Source organism: Crocuta crocuta, unplaced genomic scaffold, assembly GCF_008692635.1.
Source record: "Crocuta crocuta isolate KB4526 unplaced genomic scaffold, BGI_CrCroc_1.0 scaffold619, whole genome shotgun sequence".
Classification (NCBI taxonomy): Eukaryota; Metazoa; Chordata; class Mammalia; order Carnivora; family Hyaenidae; genus Crocuta; species Crocuta crocuta.
Window position 1 is genome coordinate 4,246,199 of NW_027533395.1, and position 23,914 is coordinate 4,270,112.

Genomic DNA, 23,914 nt, shown 5'->3' on the forward strand with positions numbered 1-23,914 from the left:
AGATTCTCTTCCTTTTGGTGAATCTCCTCTCAATATTATAAAGTCGTAGATGCTGGAATAAGGAGGGGTCTTAGAGAATATGTAGCCTGGTTTCATACGTAGTATAGCAGACACCTCTTGGACACACCAGAGGATCACCCTACCTCACCACAATACCACAGTGGTGGGAAACTCACATATACCCAAGACAGAGATTTCCCATCTTGTGTAATGGCTTTAGCCATTAAAAGATTGTTTTTAGTTTGAGCAGTAGTGAATCTACCTGTAATTAATGTCCATCATTACCTGTTCTGCTGCCCGGAGCTATACTGAATAAGTTGGATCCAAAATTGCACATGATTTTTAGAATCATATAGCTGGAAAGGACCTCAAGAGATCTCTTTGTCTAACCTTTCTAAGCTTTGGAAAATGATCAGATATGCAGCTCAAGACTGATCTTATTCATTTATTCCTCACACATTCATTGGGCATATAGTATCTATGCAGCTTTAGTTTAAGGGCTGGGATATAAAAATGAACAAGACAAATACTTGGGAGCTTAAATTCTTGTGCAAAAATATTTGACTATTCTCTTTAGAACTGTTATGAGAATGGAAATATTTTCTCCTTTATCTGTATTTTTAATTGATATTTTTATGCATCCAACTACTTATTTCTTTCCCAGACATTGCCCCTTTTCAGTAGTCAACAAATAGAGAGTTTTTGTTTAACTAAAGCTTTCTTACTAAAAAAAAGTAAAAGACATGATAATTAATTCAGCTCTATTATTCTTTATCCTAAGCTATCTTCAATTCATATAAACTGTTTCTAGAACAACCTGTTTTTTACCTTTAATCACATTGAATGTCAGTTTCTCTGTAATGATTGTAACTAAACATAGTATTTAGGATTTAGTAGAAGGATAATTTCTTCTATTATGCATGTTAGCTATCTGTGAACACATAGTAGATTCACAGTGGCTTGATTACCTCTTGTAATAGCATTATTTCTAGAAAGTACTTATCTTGTGATTGACAATGATCCCTGTTGTTTTCAGCTTGAGCTTACCATTAGTTCCTTTCTCCACCATTAGTTTCTTTTCTCTAACTGGGGGGCTTTTTATTTATTTTTTCTAATTAAGCATTCCATTTTAAGTTGGTCCTACCTTATGAGTGACTTCTAAGTCTACATTCCCAACATTGATTACTCCCCAAAAGTTTGGATCCATCCATCCAAAAGTCTCCTTGACAATATGTCTCAACATGGAAGTTTGAAAAGCACCTAAACCTTGATGTGGATCAAATAGAAACAAACAAAAAGCTTTGCTTCTCCTGTTCTTCCCTTTCTCCCATCTCAACGGCTTCACCCTAAATATCTGTGTTGTCCATGATTTATTTCCTTTGCTCAAGTAACCTGTACACATTCTATCACCAAATCCTATTGCCACCTTTAAAAATACCTTTTCCATATCTTTTTTTCTCCACTACTATAGTCTTTATCTGGGCCCCATTTTGTACTTGGTGTCTTAAAATTGTTACTCTTTCCCCCAGCTCATCTCCTTGTATCTACTTTGACTCCTGACAATCCACCTGCCATAAAAAAATGAAAATTATGTTTTAAAATTTAAGTTAAATTATATCTCTCTCATTGCATCTGGAAACAAGGTCCTTCATAGTCTGCCTGACCTTGTTTTCTGACTCCATTTCCTTCTACTAATCTATTTCCCACTAATCTAAAGCCACTGGCCATCTTTCTGTTCTTCCCTTATGGCAGCTTTGTTTCACACTAGGTCTTCCCTCTGGAATGGCTCTTACCTGGGTCTATAGCTTGGTCCTTACTAGAAGTCAGAGCTCAGGTTATTTTTTTTTTTCAGACCTCAGTTTAAATGTCACCCCTTCAAAGAGGAATTTTTCTAAACTTCCAATACAAAGTAGCTATGCAGTCACTCTCTACCACATCACTTGGTTTTAGCTGTCTTCATGACACCTATTTATAACTCATATTTTTTATAACTCATATTTTTTAATCCATTTGTCTGAATATTGTTTGTATCCTCAAATTAGAATGTAAGTTCCACTTACACTAGAGTCTTCCCTTTCCTCTTCACCACTGGATCCTTTAAACTGAGTCCGTTGCCAGACCAGGCACATTTAAGCATTATATATATTTGATAAAGGAAGTTTATTTTATTTTGGTTTTGTAGTATTGTCTTGCCAATATTTGGAGGTCAGTTGGAACTTTACACCTGTCTCTCTAAGTATTGGTGATCCTAACAATTTTCTTTTTCACCTGTGGACCTAATAAAGAATTCCCAATTCTTTTGTCTGGGCCATTAATGAGCTATTGAACTGAGTAGGAATAAAGAGAGTGCGTTCCTTCCGGATGCCTTTCACTATAGTTACTTCAGAACACTTAAAATCCTCCCAGTAATCGAAAAAGAATAGCTCTCATAAATGACAGTCCATCCAGACCCAAAATTTCTGATACTCAAGAGATTAAATTTTCTGATGTTTTTTTTGGAGTTGTTTAGGGAGTTTGTTTTGTTTATAATAATTATCTCAATATTCAATATTCACAATATTTAAGTGTTAGAAGTTCTTGATCTCATAAAGGCACGTGCATGACACAATTGTGAGCTTCCAAGGGGTAGGTTGACCATAAATGAGGATTGTGGGATCCATTCCTCACACTGATTCTGTAGGGCTGTTTTTTTGCTTATGCTTATAAGCATGGTTTATAATGGATTCTTTGGACTTTGGTTATTGTATATGCTAGCTTTCCCACCTGGATTTTGGCATTTATTAGTCTTTCTTCAGATCTCATTTTTCCATCTAATCCATGCTTCTACTCCTTTCACATGAACTCAGTTCATACAACAGGCCTCTTATCTTCTAGTTTTTCTTTCCATCTTGGGCTTGGCTTTTCCTTCGGCCCTCCATCTCAGAACTAGAAGGCTATGATGGTCCCGCCTTATCTATTCTGTGGTGTCCCATCCACTGTACAAAGTAACAGTGACTGTCTTCTACCTTGTCCTCAATGGCAGTGGTAGGAAGGCTCCTCCTCCCCTAGGATATTGGTGGCATCCACTGTAATTTTCTCTGCTAGTATTAATAATTGATCTTTAATGGTAAGGAAATTCGGAGAAGGAGATAAGGACAGAGGCCTTCATCTCACTTTGGCTTCTTCCTATCAATGTAAAACCCAGTTTATCCACAATCACCCAAATAAACAAGTAACTAAAGAAATGCTTACTTATCTCCTAGAGTTATCTCCTAGTTAATTAGTTAGTAGCCAGGGCGTATTTGAAAACAACAGTGATTATTTTAGAAATTAAGCAGGTCCATGGCAGGAAAGGCATAAAGTTTATTCCCTATCGTGCTTTCATTTTCACTTTAGAAATAAGAAACTCATTTTCAAGAAAAGCAGTTCAGATCTTCTCAGTTCTCTAGGTCAGGTTAGATGGTTATGTAGCCCTCAGCCTATTTGTTTTTAAAGTCTGGGGGCGCCTGGGTGGCTCAGTCGGTTAAGCATCTGACTTTGGCTCAGGTCATGATCTCATGGTTCGTGGGTTCAAGCCCCGCGTCAGTCTCTGTGCTGACTGCCAGCTCAGAGCCTGGAGCCTATTTCAGATATCTCCCTCTCTCTGACCCTCCTCTGCTAACACTGTCTCTCTCTCCTCTCAGAAATAAATGAAACATTTAAAAAAAAGTATTTTAAAGTCTGAAATGATCAAATTCTTAAAAGTCAAGGAAGTATTGTATATTTTTTATTTTTAAATATTTCTTTATTTTTGAAAGACAGAGTGTGATCGGGGGAGGGTCAGAGAGAGGACAACAGAATCCAGAACAGCCTCCAGGCTCTGAGCCATCAGCACAGAGCCTGACACGGAGCTCGAACTCACAAACCATAAAATCATGACGAGAGCTGAAGTCAAACACTTAACCGACTGAGTCACCCAGGCACCCCAGGGCAGTATTGTTAACCATCATCATCATGTTATACTTTAGATTCCCCGGAACTCATTCTTCTTGCAAAACTGAGACTTTGAACCCTTTGACCAACATCTCCCCATTTCTCCCTCCTGCCTCCTCACCCCTACCCCTGGAAACCAGCCTGATTGTGGTAATCTTTTCACAGTGTATACACATATCAAAATATTGCATTGTGCACTTTAAATATATATAATTTTTACATGTCAAAAATAACTCAATAAAGTTGTTTTTAAAAAGTCAAGACAGACACCATTTATGAACTCATAAAAACTCAATGTTGGACTGTCTGCTTTTCTTTATTGTGTGAATATAGACTTAGGTATACCATAAATTCATAAACTGGTTAAGAAAGGACAAGACAGAGACAAAGAGACAGAGACAGAGAGGTTGAGAGAGACAAGAAAGTAGATACATAGAGAATGGGCTGAGTAGGTTGACCAGTAATGGGGAGAGAGATTCCTTCACCCAGTTCATAGATGCTAGCATAAATTATTCTTGAAAAAAATGGATGGATTGAAAGAGTGCCATTAATCATTCTTTATTTCTTTCATTAATTTATTCATTTAACATTTATTTGGTGTCAACTAGGTGCCTGTTTTTCTGCTAGGTACTAGGAATGCACAAATGAATACTACGGACTTTGACCTAAAAAGGCTCACAGTTCAGTGGAAAAAATCAGACATGTGTTTATTTAAATGTGTATGTAATGTCATGTAAGAAATGTTGTGATGAAGATGTGTGGCTGATGTTAAGAAGTCATTCAATGAAGACATACATGACCCCTGAACTCCAAAGGTTATAGTTTTGAGTTGGTGGGTTTAAGATCCATTAGGAAGTTATCACTCAGTACTATGAGAGGCAAAAGCTACAGAGTTCCTATAGTTGAACTCAGAGAATCCTGAGTTATGGAGTCAGAGAAGAATTAAAATTTATCTGTCCAGGAGGAAGGAGCACAGGGAATAAAGGAAATAAAGCTGCTTTGGGGAAGAAGGAGGGAGGGTCAGGTACTTGATTATATCAAGAAAAGAAGCAGGCACTCAGAATTGCCCCAGTGTCCTCCACTAGTAACCTTCCCTTTGAAGAGTTTCAGGTGCTGTATCTACAAAGGGCCAGCCCTTTGTCTTACCATTGGACAAAAGATGGGATAATATTGCCCAGAACATCTTCAACACTTAGCACTCATCTCTAACAGCTCCTTCATGTGGTGCTGGGGAGGGAAAATGATCCTAACATTTATTCTGAACAAATAGGAAATTGTGTTTCTTAAGGTTTGATCTGAAAGATACACACCTCCCCTCCCATAGGCTACACCCCACACTACTCAATTTATCTGAGTCAGAAACTCCAAAGACTGAATTGATTGTGCTGTAAATTGAACCTCAGTTCCATTCTGAGTACTTGAAACGTGACACTCCATCCACTAAGTTCTCCTACTTGGGTTGGTTGTTGGTGTGTGTGTGTTTTGATTGTAATATGTTGAAATATTTCTGCAGCTCTGGTGCTGTCTCTGTCTGGGCCGGGAAATGCAGTTTTGATCAGATCTCATAATAATATGGGGAGATGTTGAAGATGAATGCCTACTGATAATTCAGACTGTCAGAAAGTGAGATTCAGAGGAGAATTTAATAACCTGAAAAATGGTTGCAAAAGAATGTGGTTTTATTTTCAGCTGTCTTTTCCGTGTGCTTGTTTCCAACCCAGGGTGAGTTTTGACGAAGGCCACTCCTGGGACAAGTATGGTTTCACTTCGGTTCCTCTCTTTGTTGACGGGGCTCTGGTGGAGGCGGGAGTGGAGACGCAAATCATGACGTGAGTACTTTTGTTGTGGCTGAGAGAAGCCCAAAAACTGGGTTCTGTCCTCACCAAGGCCACGGTTGTCCCAGGAAACCCAAAACCAAAGCATTTCAACTGTTCTATAGTTTCCTCATCTGTAAAATCCTTGTACCCACTAATTCAGAAGGCTACTGACAGCATCTGAAAAGCTAGGCTTCTAATTGACCAGTTAAGGTTTCTAATGGAATTTAAAATATTGTAAATTTCCATGTATCCAGAATCCAAGCAAACAAAGCTTGTCTTTAGACATTTTCTTTCCAAAACTTTCCAGTAGGGGGCGAGGCACAGAGACAGAGCAAACAAAATAGCCAACATACTGAAATAAGAGAATATTTTAAAGACTACCTGAAGTCTGTGGCACACACACACACACACACACACACACACACCATGGAGTTGTTACATGTCAAGTTAATTTTCTGTGAACATTTTTCTATATCCCTCTACTTTGAGAATAGATGATCTGAAAGTTTTAAATATCCCTGAAGTATTTTCTGAATATTAAAGAAAATAAGTTGATGCGATTTTTTAAAAGTCTGTCTAACTTTAATTCCTAAAAAGTTGATCATCTATGTGCATTTGTGTGCATGTGTGTACATGGGCGAGATGGGAAGATAGTTATGGTAACCCTCTACCAGCCAATACCACCCCGCCTCCCTCACTTTCAAGTGACTAAAACACTTTATGCCTTAATCATCACTGAATGGAATGAAGGGAGTCTTCCCGGTGAGATTAGGGGGAATCTGCTGTGTCGTGGAGTTGGCACAGAAGGGCTCAAAGAATTCTTCTCTGCTGGTTTGGGGGAAGAGTCTGGTCTTCCTCCTCTAGGGAACACTGCTCTTCTTTATAACTTTGTGTTATGAGTGTCTTTATGTTTTGAATCGGGCTTTTCCAGTGTGAAACTTAACTGGCTTTGAGGAGGAGGCAAATACAGGAGCAAATGGCTAGTTCTGGGCCTTACATTTTTCCGAGTCCCAGTTAAAAAAAAAATCTGTCTTAACTACAGCTATGCAGTTGTGAACAGAGGTTGTAATCTGGCCCCCAACCTGACTCCTGTGCCAGGTCCCACCCCTCTACTTCCTTTCTCACACCCAAAGTGTTGACCAGCCAGCCCTCTGGGCCTTCAGACTGACAGAAAAAAGTGACAGAAAAAATGGTGCACAACTTGGAGAAAACAAACAAATAAAACAAATGGACAAAATCTAGTTCCAGGTTTAGGGTACCCGACTTAGAATTCTGTAGAAACCTGTAGCTGTGGATTACCTGTCTGGTAGCTAACCATGCTGTATTTTCATTTCTTCATTTGTAAGACTGAGTCACTCCTGCTTCTTTTTTTTTTTAAGATATGCAAAGAACATTTTATTCCCATTTGATTTACAAATGTTTAAAATATAGTTTTTAAATTCTGGCACTCATGATGATAACTACATTCTTTTTTTATTTTTATTTTTTTTACAAATAGTTTATTGTCAAGTTGGTTTCCATATAACACCCAGTGCTCATCCCCACAAGTACCCCTCTCCGTGCCCATCCCCCCCTTCCCCCCACATCTATCAGTCCTCAGTTTTTGTCAGCACTCCCGCTTCTTTTAAAAATGTTGACATCCTGGGCGCCTGGGTGGCTCAGTCGGTTGAACGTCCGACTTTGGCTCAGGTCGTGATCTCACGGTTTGTGGGTTCAAGCCTTGCGTCAGGCTCTGTGCTGACAGCCAGCTCAGAGCCTGGAGCCTGTTTCAGATTCTGTATCTCCCTCTCTCTCTGACCCTCCCCTGCTCACGCTGTCTCTCTTTCTCTCTCTCTCTCTCTCAGAAATAAATAAAACATTAAAAAATTTTTTTAATGTTGAAATCCTAAAAAAATCTTTGCCTTTGTAGCAAATTTAGCAGAAGCACTGCAAGGGTCTCATGTCTAGAGGCCTTGTATACAGAAACAGTCTAGGATTTCCAATGTCTTCATTACTGGGTTTTTGGGGTGGGGGAAGGTTTATAATAGAAAATCTGAGTGGTTCCACAAGAATGCCTTTTAAATGTTTGGGACAAGTGGAATAAAGAGTGATTTTTAAATTCTCTTCCTAAATTCTCTCTGAATTTTCCATATTGCCAGGGAAATACTTTCTCTTAACCTCAAGGGTGCTGAACTATGTCTTTTAAAGACTGAATACTCATTTTTGAGCTTCTGCTATGTCTTAGGTACTGGGTCGGATCCCAGAGCTCTGTGGTTGAAAACTGAAAAATATGATGTCAAGCACTATGCGAAGCTGCTATGAAGTATATTACGTTAGTAACTCACATCTGTAGATGTGAACCCGTGTTATGGTAAGACTTCTCCAGGCAGTTCTGTTGTAAAAGGTGAGCAAGGATTTCCTGCAGAATTTGTTGTTCAGGATGTAACACTGTAATTTGAGTTTTGTCCGGTAATTTCTTCCCAATTTTCTAAAATACATCCTAAACAGGACTGTCTCACTGTCAAAATTTCTGATTAAAATTTCTAAACTCTGTTATTAAGAGTTAACAATTCTGTATTCAAATGTAGCTGCATAGACAGTCTTAAGATACAGTATATTATTAATGTTTAGAGTCTAAAGCTTCATCATTTGTTGCATATGCAGCCTAAGAACTGGGTGTTCAAAGGAAGTATCACAATATAAATTTTATTTCTAAAATACAAATGATTTTGTAAATTTATAGATATGCATCTATCATAAATATGTATGTGCAAGTGTATGTATATATACAGATGCACACACACATACACATTTATATACACACATGTACACACACATATATATGTATATATATATATATATAGAGAGAGAGAGAGAGATAGGTAACACAGATACAGGGAGAGAGAAATCTCAAGAATCTAGGGACCTGGTGCAACCTTTATAAAATTGTACTGTAATAAACAATAGTACTGTAATAAATAATAGTAATAAAAGTTAAAAGCATCGTTGGGACCTACATGGAAGGATACTGTTCTAGATGAACAAATCAGAGAGAAATTCCTGCCCTCATAAAGCTTACATTATTGTACATTAAATAAATGTGACATACAAATGACTCTGTCATTTTACCCAGAATATTCTGCCAAGAGATTAAAATGTTTTCTTGTGAATTCTGGGAAGTATATGGGATACTGGAAATACCATCTTTCTTCATGAGAATCTCTGACATGAGCTAACTTTTCCAAACTATTTCCTATCCTTCACTTAATCACTAGTTATAGAAAGAAAAGCTTCCTCTTTTCTAGGACTTCCTCTGATATGTCCATCAAGGAGTTATTAGGTTCTAAATTCCATAAGCCAAAGATACATTCAAGAAGCTTGTATATTCTGCCTGAATTCATTAAACCTGATATGGCTACTCATCACAACCAAGCCTGACATAGTCCTAGAACATTAGACAGTGAAGGTAGATATGTTCCTGAAGTCACGTATCTCCTGCTTTTGTGCCAAAGACAGATACTGATCCCGGTTTTATTTTGTTTTCTCCTCATCCCATAATGTGATTTATCCTGTATTGTCTTGTTTGAGCTCTCTTTAAACACACTGCATGCCTCTCTTGGGCATTACCTTGAACAATATCACATGCACACCCATCTTTATATGACCTGGCATTCCCTAGCAAGTTTAAGGCTACATTTTAAATTCTGCGTTCACCTAATCTTAAATGGTAATAATTTTTTTCTCAGCTTCAGATAGAGTTTAGCTCATCACATGGATACAAGAGAGACTGACTTCAGGGCCAAACCATTTACTGAAAAGACGAGATAGCACTCCTATTTTCCTTTCCTCCCCACTAAGACTCCGCAGGAGCAGGGAAGCTTCTGCCCCTTCTACCTTCTTTATCAAGATACTTTAAATGCTAGTAAGTAGAAAGAGGAACTAGGGTCAAGCATTTGTCTTACATGGGATTTGGACCAGACAGGTATTTGTCCTTTCATGAAATTGAGATATGTTTGGAAGCAGTTGTCCAACTAAGTATAAACAGTTCAGCCTTCCTGTTTTTAACTTTTTATTAAATTTACAGTTTCTTTAGTGTGAAAATAATCCAGGTTTTGTTGGGGTTCTTCAGACAGCCTCAAGCATGAGCTCTGGAAGGACTGCCAGAGGCAATTTCTGTCTCTGCCTCAGATTTGCAAAGGACTTTAAAACCAGGTGGCCAACAGCGCTAAACAGTGCTTTTCCCTCATGGAATGACAATGACATGGAGTGAAGCAGGAGTTTAAAAAAATTGATCTACTCCCTAAGCACTATGAAGGCAAGGGAGTCCATTTGGGGATAAACCCGCTTCTTCTTGTCCTTTAACCAAAAACTTACTAATGGTATAGGCTATTTGAATTCTGTATTTTTCTCCTCATGCCTAACCCTAACTATGTAGCTCAGCTGTGATCAAGGAAGAAGAAAAGCTAGCTCATTCTCACGAAGGTTGTATTGCCTTATCTTGCTACCTTATTTAGAAGACTTAAATATTTATCAGGATGCAGTGGTTAATTTCATGTCATCTTAACTGGGTCTCATGGCACCTAGATATTTGGTCAGACGTGTTTCTGTGAGGGTGTTTTTGGATAAGATTAACATTTCAGTCATGAAGCAGATTGCCCTATCTAATGTTTGTGGGGCTTATCCAGTTAGTTAAAAGTTTGAATAGAACAAAAAAGCTGTGCTTTTCCTGAGCAAGAGAAAATTCCTCCTGACTGTCTGACTGCCTTTGAACTGGGAGACATGGCTTTTTTTGGCCTTGAACTTCAACTAAAAAATCCACTTGGGTTTCAAGACCAAAACTACTCTATCAGCTCCCTTGGGTTTCCAACTTGCTGACTCACCCTACAAATCTTGGGACTTGTCAGCCTCTATAATCATGTAACCCAGTTCCTTATAGTAAGTAAATCTCTGTCTGTTAGTCTCTCTGTGTCTGTCTGTCTATCTATCTATCTGTCTATCTATCCATCTATCTATACACACACATATACACTTGACCCTTAAACAACAGGTTTAAACTGCATGGGTCCACATGTATGTGGATTTTTTTCCCCAGTGAATACAGTACAGTACTATAAATGGATTTTTCTCTTCCTTGTGATTTTCTTTTCTCTAACTGTTCAACTCTGCAGAGGCTTGATGCCCCTAATCTCTGCATTTTTCAAGGGCCAACTGTATATGCATAACTTAGTGGTTCTGTTTCTCGGGAGAGCTCTGAATAATACACAGTTTATTATTGCAAATTGTGTAATGGGCTTCTAATATGTTTCAGACTCTCTTAGAGGGTATTAAAGAGATAAATGAAATTCTTTTTACCTTTAAGAAACATTCACACCAATGTGTTTGGGGAGAGAGATATACCAATCATAAAAGAACCCTAGTTGTATAACCAGGATAGGAGTAAAAGGAAGTGAAACTTCACACATACCAAAAAAGTGATGATTGAGTTGGTCTTGAAATTTCATAGCAGTTCACCAGTGGAAAACCAATTAATAGGTAATGGAATATAAGCGCAAAGAAAACACAGATTTTTACAGTTTATTGAGTACTGTAACGTCAGTACTTCTCCCGAAAAAGGAATTGCCACGTTGTAAAAAGTCAGTAATTACTTGTTGAGAGAATGACTGATTTCAAGACAAAGAACTAAACAAAACAAAGTGCCACAAAAGAGCACATGGCTGGGTTTCAAGGGGTTGATACTGTGAAGTGTCTTAAGTTATGTTCAGGAATTTGACCTGTATCTAGAGTGATGTTCTTGAAATTCAAAATATGGTGATGCCACTTCTCTTCCTAAAACCCATGGAAGGCTCTCCATGGCCTTTAAGATAAAGTCATTGAATGACCTACAGATATCTATACTTGACCATGTGTCTGGGACCTCATTTCTGGCCCCCACACTCTGACCGCTTTTCTCTGATCCACTGATGCCTTCCTGCCCCTGGGTTTTTGTGTATTTGTGTGGAATGTGCTTGCCCTCCACACTTGAACAACCAACTTCTGGGTATCTTTCAGGTCTCAGCTTAAATATCGGCTCTTTCAACACTTTCTTTAGCCTACCAGATCACATGGAGGACCCCCATGCCATATGTTTTCTTAGCCCTATGTAGTTTTCCTTCACCATGCTTTAGATAATAAATGTTAATGAAAATGGCATTGCTTTTCAGTAGTTTCCTCCTCCGCATTCATCTGCCCTTGACTGACAGGCACACATGTATATGTGTGTAAACACACACACACGTCTTTAAGTTCTTTGAGGGAGGATCTTTGTATATGTTGTTCTTTGAGTGCCATCTGTTTACCAGATTTTAGGATATGATGGCATATATGTATTGAATGATTAAATGAATAAGTGAATGAATTAACAAGTACATTTTATGGTACCCAATAATCTTAGCACTACTGTGATTGTAGTGACGTCTCTGGACCCTAGAATGCTATGATCAGAATCCAGTAGTTGCAAGTTATGAGGGTCTGGGGTTGAATAGGAATCAGAGCATTCTGTGTGCAGAGGTGTGTATGGAGTATGATGGCACAAGGGGTGGAACGACGTGTGGGCACAAAGAGGCCGCTAGAGAACGAGAACCAAAAGGGGGTGATTCCTAATTTCCTCAGTTATTCACCGGAGTCTGCCCAGCTTCCACGCCTCCTGAAGGCCGGTGCTTGGGGACCATGGTACCTTCGAACATGAGCTCTACAGGGGAATTCATGTGGGAGAGACAGTCCCCAGCTTGCAGGCATGGGATTTACTTACTTTCATTGTTCTTTTTTCCACTGTCTTTTCAAATGTTATTATTTCAACATCTCCCTGGTAACCTTGACAGGAACTATCTAGCCCAGCCTAATTCATTGTGAAATGTGACCATTCTTATTACTTGAGGCTGAGAACAAGGCTGGATGATCGACAAGCCAGAGGGCCTATCGCCATCTCAGGCAGTGACTCTCTAGCTGATGAGACGCTTGCAGCTGCTGTAGTACGTGGGCCTCTTTGCTGTATTATTTGCCCCCACATTAGCACTTTAAGGAGAACTCTTTTTTTGCATCGCTCAGATGTGTAATCAGATGGGAAAACACTGCTTTTCCACATTCGCAAAGCTACATTTGAAATTCTTTCTTGATATAAAACATTTGAGCCCATTGGCTGTGATTTAGCTGATCGTTTACAGGAGCCAGGGAGAACCTGATAGTCTCCCGGGGGGGGAAAAAAAAAAAACTTAAACCAAAAGGGAAGTCCTACTTCCTGGAAGAAAGTGGATGCTGCTTGCCAGGAGTAAGAAGTATCTTCTTATCAATGTGTGTCTGTGCAACACCTTCTTTTTTGCCAAATGTCTGAGCATTTTCTCAAACTTGAGTTTATAGATTTCTCCCAAAAACCCTGCTGTATAGATCAGATTGTCATTGCTCAGCAGATGAGGATGCTGGGACTCAGAGACATTCAGTGCTCACCTCACAAGTTCAGTAGGAGGCAGATTGAGAGCAAGGAATGTGAATTTCAAATGCCAGGATAAGAGCTGAAGTTTGAGGAAAGGTAGTAGAATTGTCCAGAGTTTATTCAATAAAGGACCACGGTGTATGGGCAAAAGTGGCAGGATACTGGGTATTCACTCAGTATTGACGGATGGCCACTGTGCTCCAGACACCAAGTCACAGCAGGCCCATTCAAACACGGCCTGTTTGAAAAGATATGATGAACATGTGGTAGAACTGGAGAATTTTATGGGAAGGTATGGGGCAAATTGTAGTTGCTGTTAGATACCAAAGAAGGGATTGAAGATAGAACAGCTAGAAAAGGTCTTCTGACTCTGAAGAGGAGACAGGGAGCGTTATGAGCAGACATGGAGAGTAGACCATGCCTGTCCTGCAGAGGGCAGAGTGAACAGTAGAGATGGTTACAGCAAATTGTCTAGGGCCAATTGCCTTGCTGACTCCCTGTATAAATCCAATTCTAATTGGCATAAATCTCAGATCCGTTGTTCCACTAGCAGAACTAATAGCCATAGTGAAGGTGGGGAGAGAAAACATTTTGCCTAGAAAATTATGCAAACCCCAAAACTTCATAGGTTAAAAAAAAAAAATAAAGACCTTCTTTCCACTTGAGAGACTGTGACCACGTGCTTAGCAAAGAACATGCCCTTAAATATAGCCTTAGAGCCATGCAGAAACCCAACCCTGAGCCTAAATGCATTGTTTAGCCTCTGGTAACTGCATCCAATAAAGTCGTTGGAAATGAACCAGCGCTGCTTCCATTGATCTGTTTTTCAATTCTCTGCTGTTTGCTAGAAGAACCCGATTTTACTTTGCCCAAAGTAAGTCATTCGAGTAATCGGTAAATCCAGTGGAACTCTGAAGTCACTGCCCCTAAGGCTGGCTGCCGGGTTCACATCCTTCACCTTGTCAACAGACTTCCATCATTTTGGAAGCACGCTCCTGTTTGTGCCAAGGAACACAGAAGCAGAATGTGTGCCATTGTAGGGGCTTTGGAGGATACTGGGATGTACAGGAGGCTGGCAACAGCCTGGAAGGAAAATATTTATTTTGACCAACAAACGACTGTGTGTGATGGTGTGGTGGCCAAGGGCATGGGTTTTGGAGCTCCATGCTCCAGGGACAGGGTCAGGATTCCACTTACCATCCATGTGACCTTGGAAGCCTTATCTGCTCTCCCTCTGAGTTTGGGTTTCCTGACATGGATGTGAGAATCAAGTGAAATAATCTCCACGGAGGAATATTGAAGATGTTTATAGTCTCGCTAGTCTAATGAACAAGAAATGAGTCACTTGCAGGAAGAACTCTGGCCAACTAGATAGGGGTCCACAAAGATTTTCCCTCACAATTTTAGACTTTGCTGGCCAGAGGGTCTTCGATGCAACTACTTGATCCCCAATCTAGTGTGAAAGCAGCCATAGCCATTCACAGTATGCAAATGAATGGGCATCAGTGTGTTCCAATAAAACTTTACGTGTGGCCACTGAAATTTGAATTTCATCCAATTTTTACATGTCATAAAATACCAATATTCATTTGCTTTTTCCCCCCAACCATTTAAAGCCCATTGTTAGCTGGTAGGCCTTCCAGAATGGATAGCAGGCCAGAGTTATCCCACAGGTCATAATTTGTTGCCTCTGAAGGACAGGGTGCATGGAGCTTAATTTATTGTGGCTTGTTACAAACATAATGTGAATCTTTGACACAGTTTCTATAAACCTCCACTCCCTACAAACTGTATCTCTAATTGCACTCCTTTACGAAATATTGAATAGATGAATCATTTGGAATGACTTAGAAGTTTCCTCATTTCTTATCCTAACCACAGAGGGAGGTCATCTCTTTCAGGAAGCTCTCCTCAACTCCTTCAGCTCTTACTCATTCCCCTTCATTAAATTTCTTTTCTTAAAGTACAGGGTTTGGCTCACAGGTGTATATAGTTTGGTCTGTACTATTTTTAATGGAGCCAAAATTTGCAAAGTTGGAAACATCTGGCAGCATTGAACCCAAATGCTCATAGTCTCGTGATTTTCTAGAGCTGCATAACAGCTGCCCTTTGGACTGGACATGCTGTTTCCTGCCCCACCTGTCACCGGATGTACATGTGTCTGCTCCAGTTCTTCAGCTCATTCATGGTCCATTCAGGCTGTCCTTCTGGCTCCTGTAAGAGTGTCCACTTGTGATTTCCAATATAGATTCTACACAATTTCATACCTGTGTGGCTTCTTGCAGTTCTCCTTGAAAGTTTCAAAAATGCCGTAATGTACAAAGAGTAATCTCATAAGCACCTGTGTACCAACCCCAGAATTAATATTATATTAACACAGTATGACTTTGGCTTCAGATTTTTCAAAATGAATATACAGGACATCCCAATAGAGTTGGTCTTCTCATTATTGCCCATTTTCAGACCCCTTTTCTTTATTTCCTGCACAGATCAGTGATTGCCATGAATTTGATATATATTCTTGTAGTGTGTGTGTTGATACATTTAGTACATATTTAATTATCCACAGAAATATATTAGTATTGCTTTATTTATTTTAAAGTGCATAATTTATCTAAATGCTATCATTTTCCTACATGAGTCTGTCACTCAGTATTATCTATCTTGGGGTATATCCATCTGGTCCAGACACTTTTAATGTTGTATGGCATTCTGTCATGATATGAATATGTGCAGTTTATTTCTCCATTCTCCTATCAGTGGACATTTAGCTTGTTTCTAGTTTTTTACTATTTCAAGCGCTATTATCCTTTCTCTGTGCAAGCCTTCAAGTGCCTACATAGAAGTCTCAATGCTACAAACCTACAAGTGGAATTGCTAGGTCATGGTGAATTGTCATCGTCATCTTTACTTTTGCACTGTTTTCTAATTGTTTTACATATTAGTCATCTCAGTGGTGGGAGTGTGAGGATTTTTTAAGTCTGTTAGAGTCATAGGATTTGCAACTGTCTTATTCGTCATCTCCCAGAGCCCTGAATATGGAGGCTTGTGTACAATTGGTACTCAGCAGATACATAAGGATTGAATGATACCATTGGACTGATTGGAAAACATTTAAGGGCAGGGTTTGAATTTTATGCTCTTTAGGATTCTTTTTATCTTTTGGTTCAGAATTTGACACAAAGTTGGAGACTGAGAAATATAATGCCATGGGAAAATCAGGTGGCACCCCTTCTCCTTTCTTCCAGGTCTTTCTATTCCCATGTAGTCCCTCTTGCATTGATCAGTGGTCATCTCCTTGTTTGCATCTCCTAGGTCCCCCTTCATCCACTTTTGCAGGTTCACAGATGACTGGTTTCTAACCCACTGGTATGGACTTTAAAATTCCAAACCCATTGAAGGAACCTATTAAGTTTTGAGAAAGGAATCAATGTTGTTTGGATGTACAAAGATTCTTTAAATACTTGTAAAAAAAAAATCCACTTTCTACCCTGTGCCTTGTTGGTTCCAATACCTTTTAGCTTCTTTCTCAATCTCCCCTCCACCCTCTGCCTCGTCCAGGACTTACTTTCAAGCCTGCTGATCCCTGCCTCTGTCTGCCATCTCACAGATCAGAGCATCATGCAGCTAATATAGGCTCTGTGTGCAGGATCCCTTGCTGCTGATCCCTTGCCTATTTCTATTAAGGTCTAGTTCCTGTCTCACTTTCACTCAGTGTAATTCTGAGGCAGCTGCTGACCTCCTTTAGTGCTAAGCCTATCTACACCCTAATGGGAAAACAATCAGGTGGCATGGACACACACCAGTAGTCAAGGATGTGGCCTCAATTTCTGGAGACCAACAACTGTGGGCCACTGATGGCTGGTCTTCCCAGAACACTGCTCTTTCAGATTTGATTTGAAATTGGTCCTCAAGGACTTCCTCCATGGATGCAGAGAGGAAAGCTCATGGAGCAGGAAGCAAGAGGAGGCCTGGGGAGCCTGGGCCTTCCACAGAGAACTAGATACTTAGAAAATGACTCAGGGAACCACGTGTATAAAGCCTCTATTACAAGAACATTTTTTATAGTTTTATTCAACAAGATGCATTGCATGCCTACTACAAGATATGCACTCCTAAGAGTTCCGTGAGCTGATCTAAGGCATACACAAGGTAGTCAAAGTCTCTTCTGATGGGAAGTTTATGTTCTAAAGCCTCTTCCACATCCTACAGAAAAAATATCAATTTTGTATGAGGGTTATTTCAGGTCTACTGCTCATGGAATTTGTTCTATAATCTGATTATGAGCTTTTAATGGTGGTAGTGGTGATGTGGTGCACATGAGACAGTGGAGAGAGGTAAGGAGAGGAGAGAAAAGGGGCGGGGAGGAGAGGGGAGTTAAAGGGAGGGGAAAAGAGGAGAGGAGAAGGGAGGGGAGGAGAGGGGAGGGGAGTGAAGGGGAGAGGAGAAGAAGAGAGGAGAAGAGAGGGGAGGGGAGGGGAAGAGAGAAGAGGGGAGGAGAAGGGAATGAGGGGAGGAGAGGAGAGGGGAGGGGAGGAGAGATGAGAGATTGCTATCAATCTCAGGGCACCTCTAACTTACAACAATTCTAACCCTCCCTGTGGTTTCTCATTATTTCTCATATCTTAGTTTGAGAAAAAACAACACTGTGAATGAATAGAAAGGAACATCACAGAATATTAAGAGTGGTTACCTCCATTGGGGCTTTTATTTTCTCATCTATACATTTTTTATAGTTTTCTAATTTTTGATAATGAGGAAAAGGAAATCATTTATCAAAATGTACACATGAGAAAAAAATATCTCCCAGATAATGAAAAGAAAGAGTTGCATTTAACTATATTTTGGTGATTTTATAGGTCACACTTCCTCTACCTTTGAGGTTGTTACCTAAAGGAAGGGAGAGTCTAAACTACCCACCATCACTTTCCAGTGCTAACTAATGCCCTGAGCAAATTAATACTAAATCATTTCAGATAAATAGGTTACTGGAACCCAATCAAAAACAAGAATGGGAAATAGACAAATCCCACTCATAAAATAAAAATTCAGGAAATTGCTAGATAGTGGCTTCTGATGAAGCAGTGCTCTAAATAATTTCTTCAAGGTCATCTGGTTAATTTATGATGCATTTGTAAGTTATTGTGTATTTTAAAAATTAATGAAACATTTAATTATAGCAGGGTTGCCTGTGACCTTTTGTGAAATGACTTCATCATAAATCTGCAGGCATTTCAGAACTGTTTTCCAGGTTTCTAATAATTTGCTCTCAAATTAATGACATCCAGCCAGTGAAAGGAGTCAAGCCTGAGTAAAAGGATTGAGTTGGGATTTGCAGTTTCCTAGCAATGGCTAATTCTGAGTCCTGGATGGGGTTGGCAGAGAAGATGGTATGTGATTCACAGGAATCCACAGCAGGTTTAACTGTTTACTTAGAGGAATGAGAAATAAATCCACTGTGTCAATAGGAGAAACTGTAGGTAGATAGAGTAGGTTATTGCAGAATATTTTATTTAGGGCACATTCTTCTGCATATCCATGTGGAGGTAACACCTGGACCGGTGGGAGAATTCTTTTTCCCTGATATTCATAGGGGTTCTTCCTCATTTATAAATTGAAGGTCTATGTCTACACTTCAGCCAGGTTGCCAGCCACCTGTGAAGCTGAACTTAGACCCTATCACCCTGATATCTATAACCTTCATCTCTGGTATCTCTGACCTTCACCTGGCTTAGGGAGAACAGCTAAGCTGCCTTTGGAGGGAAGCAGGCCCACTTCCTCAGAAACCAGGATATATCATTGTTTATATCATTCTGATGATTCATTTGATTCAGTAGAATGTTCAGAAGGATGCTGCATCTTAACAAATCAAAGAAAATCCTCTCTCTTAAAAGAACCTGGAGCACATATCTGTAGTTCCAGGTTGGCAGGCTAGAGTTTGGAAAACCCAGAGCATCCTCTAGACAAGGAAGCCTGAAGGAAAAGCCACCCACATGTAGAAGGCAAGTCTTGGCTGAAGACTTCCTTGTTTGCCATAGCCCTGAATATAAGCTCTAGTGTACCCTGCATTCCTTCAGTAATGCGCTGTCGCCCATGGCACCCCACAACTCAGCCTGCATGCTACAAAGGTTTCCCATGAAAAGCAGTCAGTGTGGGAGGAGTTGGGTTTCAGGAGACTTGGGTCCTAGTTCTTTGTCTTCTTGAGCAAACCACTAGGTTGTTGTTTTCACCAGCCAGCATATGAAAGGGTTGGGTCAAAGGTTCATTCTTAATGATCCTTGGATTACTAAGACTTTATAATTCTGTTTGTCCTTCTTCATGCTCAAAGGACTTCCAAGTAGAGCCAGAGCCAATAAAGATTGTCATAGTTCAGTTTCAAGTACATAACTGTCTACATAGTAGATGTTTTAGGACTTGAGACAAATTGAAGCTCTCTGGATATATCTTCTCTGCAGATTTTTCTTCCTTCCTCCAATTGGGCCTTTAGTTTTATATATTTCATGGGATTTACATCTTTTATGCAAGCAGCCTATAATGAACTGTTGTTAAGGGGATCCCCAGGCCCAAACCTCAGTGCCAAACTGTGCAGTCAAATGATTGCTAATGAATCATGAAACACTTGAAAAGAGATATGGGTCTGCTAAAACCACAGTGTTGAAAACTGTGCTATGTTGGCAGCGACTGCATAAATTGTACTCGCTCCCACACCTACTTGCTGTATAATTCTTTTTGGATGAGCTATTTAACTTCTTTGAGCCTTAGTTTCCCTATCTGTTACATGGGATTAATAAATCAAATGAGATAATCCATACAAAATGGCTAATAAACTGTAAAGGTTCAAGAAACAATCACTAATATTGATATTCCTAATTTTATTGTTAATTGATTAACTTCTACTAGAGTTCCTACTGTTTGCAGTCTTGCAGTAGAGATATGGGGATAGAAAAGCAGAAGACACACTATCTGCCCACAAAGTTCTCAGTCATCCACCAAAGGGCATAAAATAAATTATCATAATTAGGTGCTATTATATAAAAATAGTAATAGTGTTTTTTAATTATTTACTTCTTAATTATACAAAACACTCTAGATAAAAGACACATTTAAACCTCAGCATTCAGTTAGCTACTGTTATTATCCTCATTCTGCACGTAAGAAAACTGAAGTCTAATTAATGTGTGTAAAGGCTTTCTGTAGGTCTGGGATTGGCACTCACATCTTGCCCTGTCTGATTCCAACACCTATGTGTTTAACTACTTCATTCTACTGGCTATCAGAATAAATATATGACAAGCAATTTGCAAACTTTTAAGAGTTTAAAATCTAGCAAGGATAAGACACTTATGTATATAGTGTATGAATTTTGATACCTTTTGGAAGTACTAAGGGTAATACCCAAAATACAAGAAAAAAAACTACAAAAATTCAGAGGAGAGGAGACATTTTTATTCTTCTTAAGGAAGGGAATGGAAGAGGAAGAAGTATCAAGGAGAACATAATAGAAAAGTTAGCATTTGAGTTAAACCTAATAGAATAATCCATCAAGAAGATAGAATAATCTCAAAACTTGTATAGTGTTATGATTACATAATGCAAAAATGTACAAAAAACTCAAAGAGAAATGGAAGATTTGCAATATCACGGGGAACATTTTAATAACTTTCACATGGAAATCAATATACCAAGCAGTCAAAAAGTTAGTATGATTTTGATGTGAATAATACTATTAGTAAGCTTTATTTTAAAAACCTGTATGTAACTTCTACTCAACAAACAGAGAATATATATATTTTAAGCAAACATTTAATTTTTTTAATTGACCATACACTGGGTCACATAGAAATTATGGACTAATTCCAAAGAGCTTATATAATTGAGGTCATTTTCTCTCTAAATGTTATAATTATATCAAAATATTAAAATAGAATGATGATAAGGAGAATAAAGGAAAAGACCTCACATGTTTAAAAGAAAATCCTGGGTTATTTAGGAGTAGTTTTGTTTTTTAAAAAGGAAATATAAACAGCCACTATGAAATATTAGATTTGAAAAGCTATCCCTTCCTTTCTTTCACCCCAAAACATTATTTCCCATCTCTCCACCTACTGTTTGACTTGAGACCTGAAGAATGAGTGGGAATTGGACAAAATTAGATGTGGGGAACAGCATCCCCAAGCAGAGGAAAACCAGGCCCTAGGAAATCATCCTGCTTTTGGTGGAATGAACAAAATTATGCTCGATCACAAGTAACATGGGGAGAGCAAAAGATAACATTACAAAGATAGATGGAGGCTACTGTAGGATGGCTTTTGAATCAAATTCAAAGGTTTTATCCTGATATCATGAGTAGAGCCTATGAAATTTCAAGGACAAGAGTAGGTACCTTGGGAGTTTTCTACAAAAAGGTTGAAATTGCAGAAATAAATACAATTGCCAAGGTCAAGTGTAGGAACCAAGAAGAAAGCTGTTAAAACAGTCAGTGATAAGGGGAAGCAGAGCCCAGTGAAATGTACACTTAAAGAAGTACCAGGAAGGCAAGGAGAATATGGTGTCACTGAAGCAGAGAGCTATAGAAACTGAGTAAAAGCCTCTGCTTCTGTGGAAGAAGATCACCATCTGCTCATACAGGAAGTCAAAAACTTAGAAGAGGGAGAGATCCTTTAGACTTGCAATATCTAAGGAATGCTTCTAAGAGGGGTAGGTGACATTTAAGTATGGGCTTATAATGGGATTGGGAGAGGCAAAGTATGAAGGAGCAAAAAGCATGGCAAAAACAAGGTGTTGAATTAGGAAAGCATGTGTGTGTGTGTGTGTGTGTGTGTGTGTGTGCACATGCACCACCAGGGACTCTGCTAAATGTTCCACAGCAATTATCATCATCATCATATCTATGTAGTGCACATGTATGCAAACATCTGTGTAGAGTAGGCATTTGTGGAAAGGAAAGTAGACTAGTTTGGTTGGAACAAAGAAGGAAGAAGAAAGAAATGTTTGGAAAAGAATATGAAATCCAGATTTGGGATAGAATGCTAGTTCTAGGAATGTGATCTCTATTCTGTTCTGTAACTAATTTCTCAGTAGGCATGTAGTGTCATTGGAATCAGGCTCAAGGCAACTGTCTAGAAGCTGGAGGAAAAAAAGGTTTCATGAATATGGATATATAGTGTAAACAAGTGACACCAGTGAGGAGGCAGTAAGTACTGAGAGCCTGGATTCTATTCTTCAGCAGAAGGAAGTGCATCCAGTAAGAGTTTTGGCTTCAGATGGATGCCAACTTGAATCCTAGCTCAACCTTGATCTTGAGAATGAACCTAGAGCCTCAGTTTCCTTATCTAAAATGACAAAACCCATGATTCTCAGGGGATGTGTGGAGGGTTCCAGATGATAATAACCGTGAAACATTTAGCAGCGTCCCTGGAACATGATAAGCATGTTGTCAAATGTACCCATCAGTGGTAGCCACTGTTGTTATAAGGGTGTGGAAATGGGATTCTAATTGAGTTGGTGAATATGAGAGATTATGTATAAGTGTGATGAAAAGGACTGAGTGTCAGGCAGGAGGTTAAGAGAGAGGACCAAGTTGAAGACTCAGTTTCTGCTGACACACAGGTTTCTAGCCTAATGACTGCGAACTCAGCTAAGTCAGCCACAGAAAGAGGAAAGTGAAGAAGGGCCTGATAAGTCATATTTGGCCTTGTTCTCTTAAGACTTTCTTTAGGCAGATGGAAATGGGGGAGTTGGTGGTTAGAAGAGCTCAAGATGCAAGTGCAGGAGTTCCTGAGGAAGACAAGGGAAAGGCCAGGTGCTGGAGCAGGCCGATGACAGCACTGTGTCATTTTACTTGAGTTCAATCAAATGTTCCCTCAAAAATTAGTCCATGGTAAAATCCTAATCTGACTACCCCAAGCATCATTTGTTCTTTCTTTTGCACATTTCTAGTGGCTTTCTAGTAATGAATCCTTGTTCTTTTCCTCTCTGAAGGACTGTGATCAACCACTCTCTCCTAGAATCTTCTCTCAGCTTTTACAACTGTGTATAAAGGTTGGTATAATTGGAGGTTGGGAAAAAAAACTATTCAGGGGAAATCAGGTGACCCAGAATTGCTCTACTGTAAAGAGAAAACTATCTTCACAGAGCCTGCTCTTCTAATTACATTTAGTGTGGCATTGTTTCCACCTAAATTATAGCAATTATATACCAAGATCCCCTTTGAAATCATTTAATTAATTAGTAGCTAAACCTTTGTGTGTATGGAATTTTAATGAAGTTTTTTTCTTTTTCTTTTTGTGAACCACTTTCCTCCCTCAGATTAATCACTCCCCTCCACAGAAGGCTCACTCAAGTCTGGATGGGGGGTTAGAGGAGGTATGTTAGGGTCCCAGAAAATCAATTGTTTGTAGAAATCCCATCACAGTCCATGATAACAAGGGGAAGAGAAGCTGATGCTATTTCTCTCTTGAGATTGTTTTTCTCTTTCTAAACCCCAAAGGACACACAGCTCAACCATGTTCTCTGGCCCAGAAATAAGGGCAGATAAAGCTATTACCCCAATTTTGAAGAAGTGAATGACTTTGATAGATTAATTCTATCCATTAATCAACCCAGAGCTATTTAATGAGCATCTGTTGTATGGAAGAAGTGCCAGTGGAGATAAAGATGAAGGACTCTAATAGATAAATCTTTTGTGTAGGGGGTCATCAGG

The 23,914-nt window shown here is 39.2% G+C and overlaps 1 protein-coding gene across 1 annotated transcript in view; it reads left to right on the plus strand.

The window, feature by feature from the left end:
- The window catches only part of SORCS3 (sortilin related VPS10 domain containing receptor 3), a 564,865-nt gene that overhangs the window by 485,891 nt on the left and 55,060 nt on the right, over positions 1-23,914 (plus strand). The window contains exon 16 of the mRNA XM_077748455.1: positions 5,673-5,780. Within this exon, the coding sequence (XP_077604581.1) occupies positions 5,673-5,780 (108 nt within the window). The remainder of the gene's footprint in view (positions 1-5,672; positions 5,781-23,914) is intronic.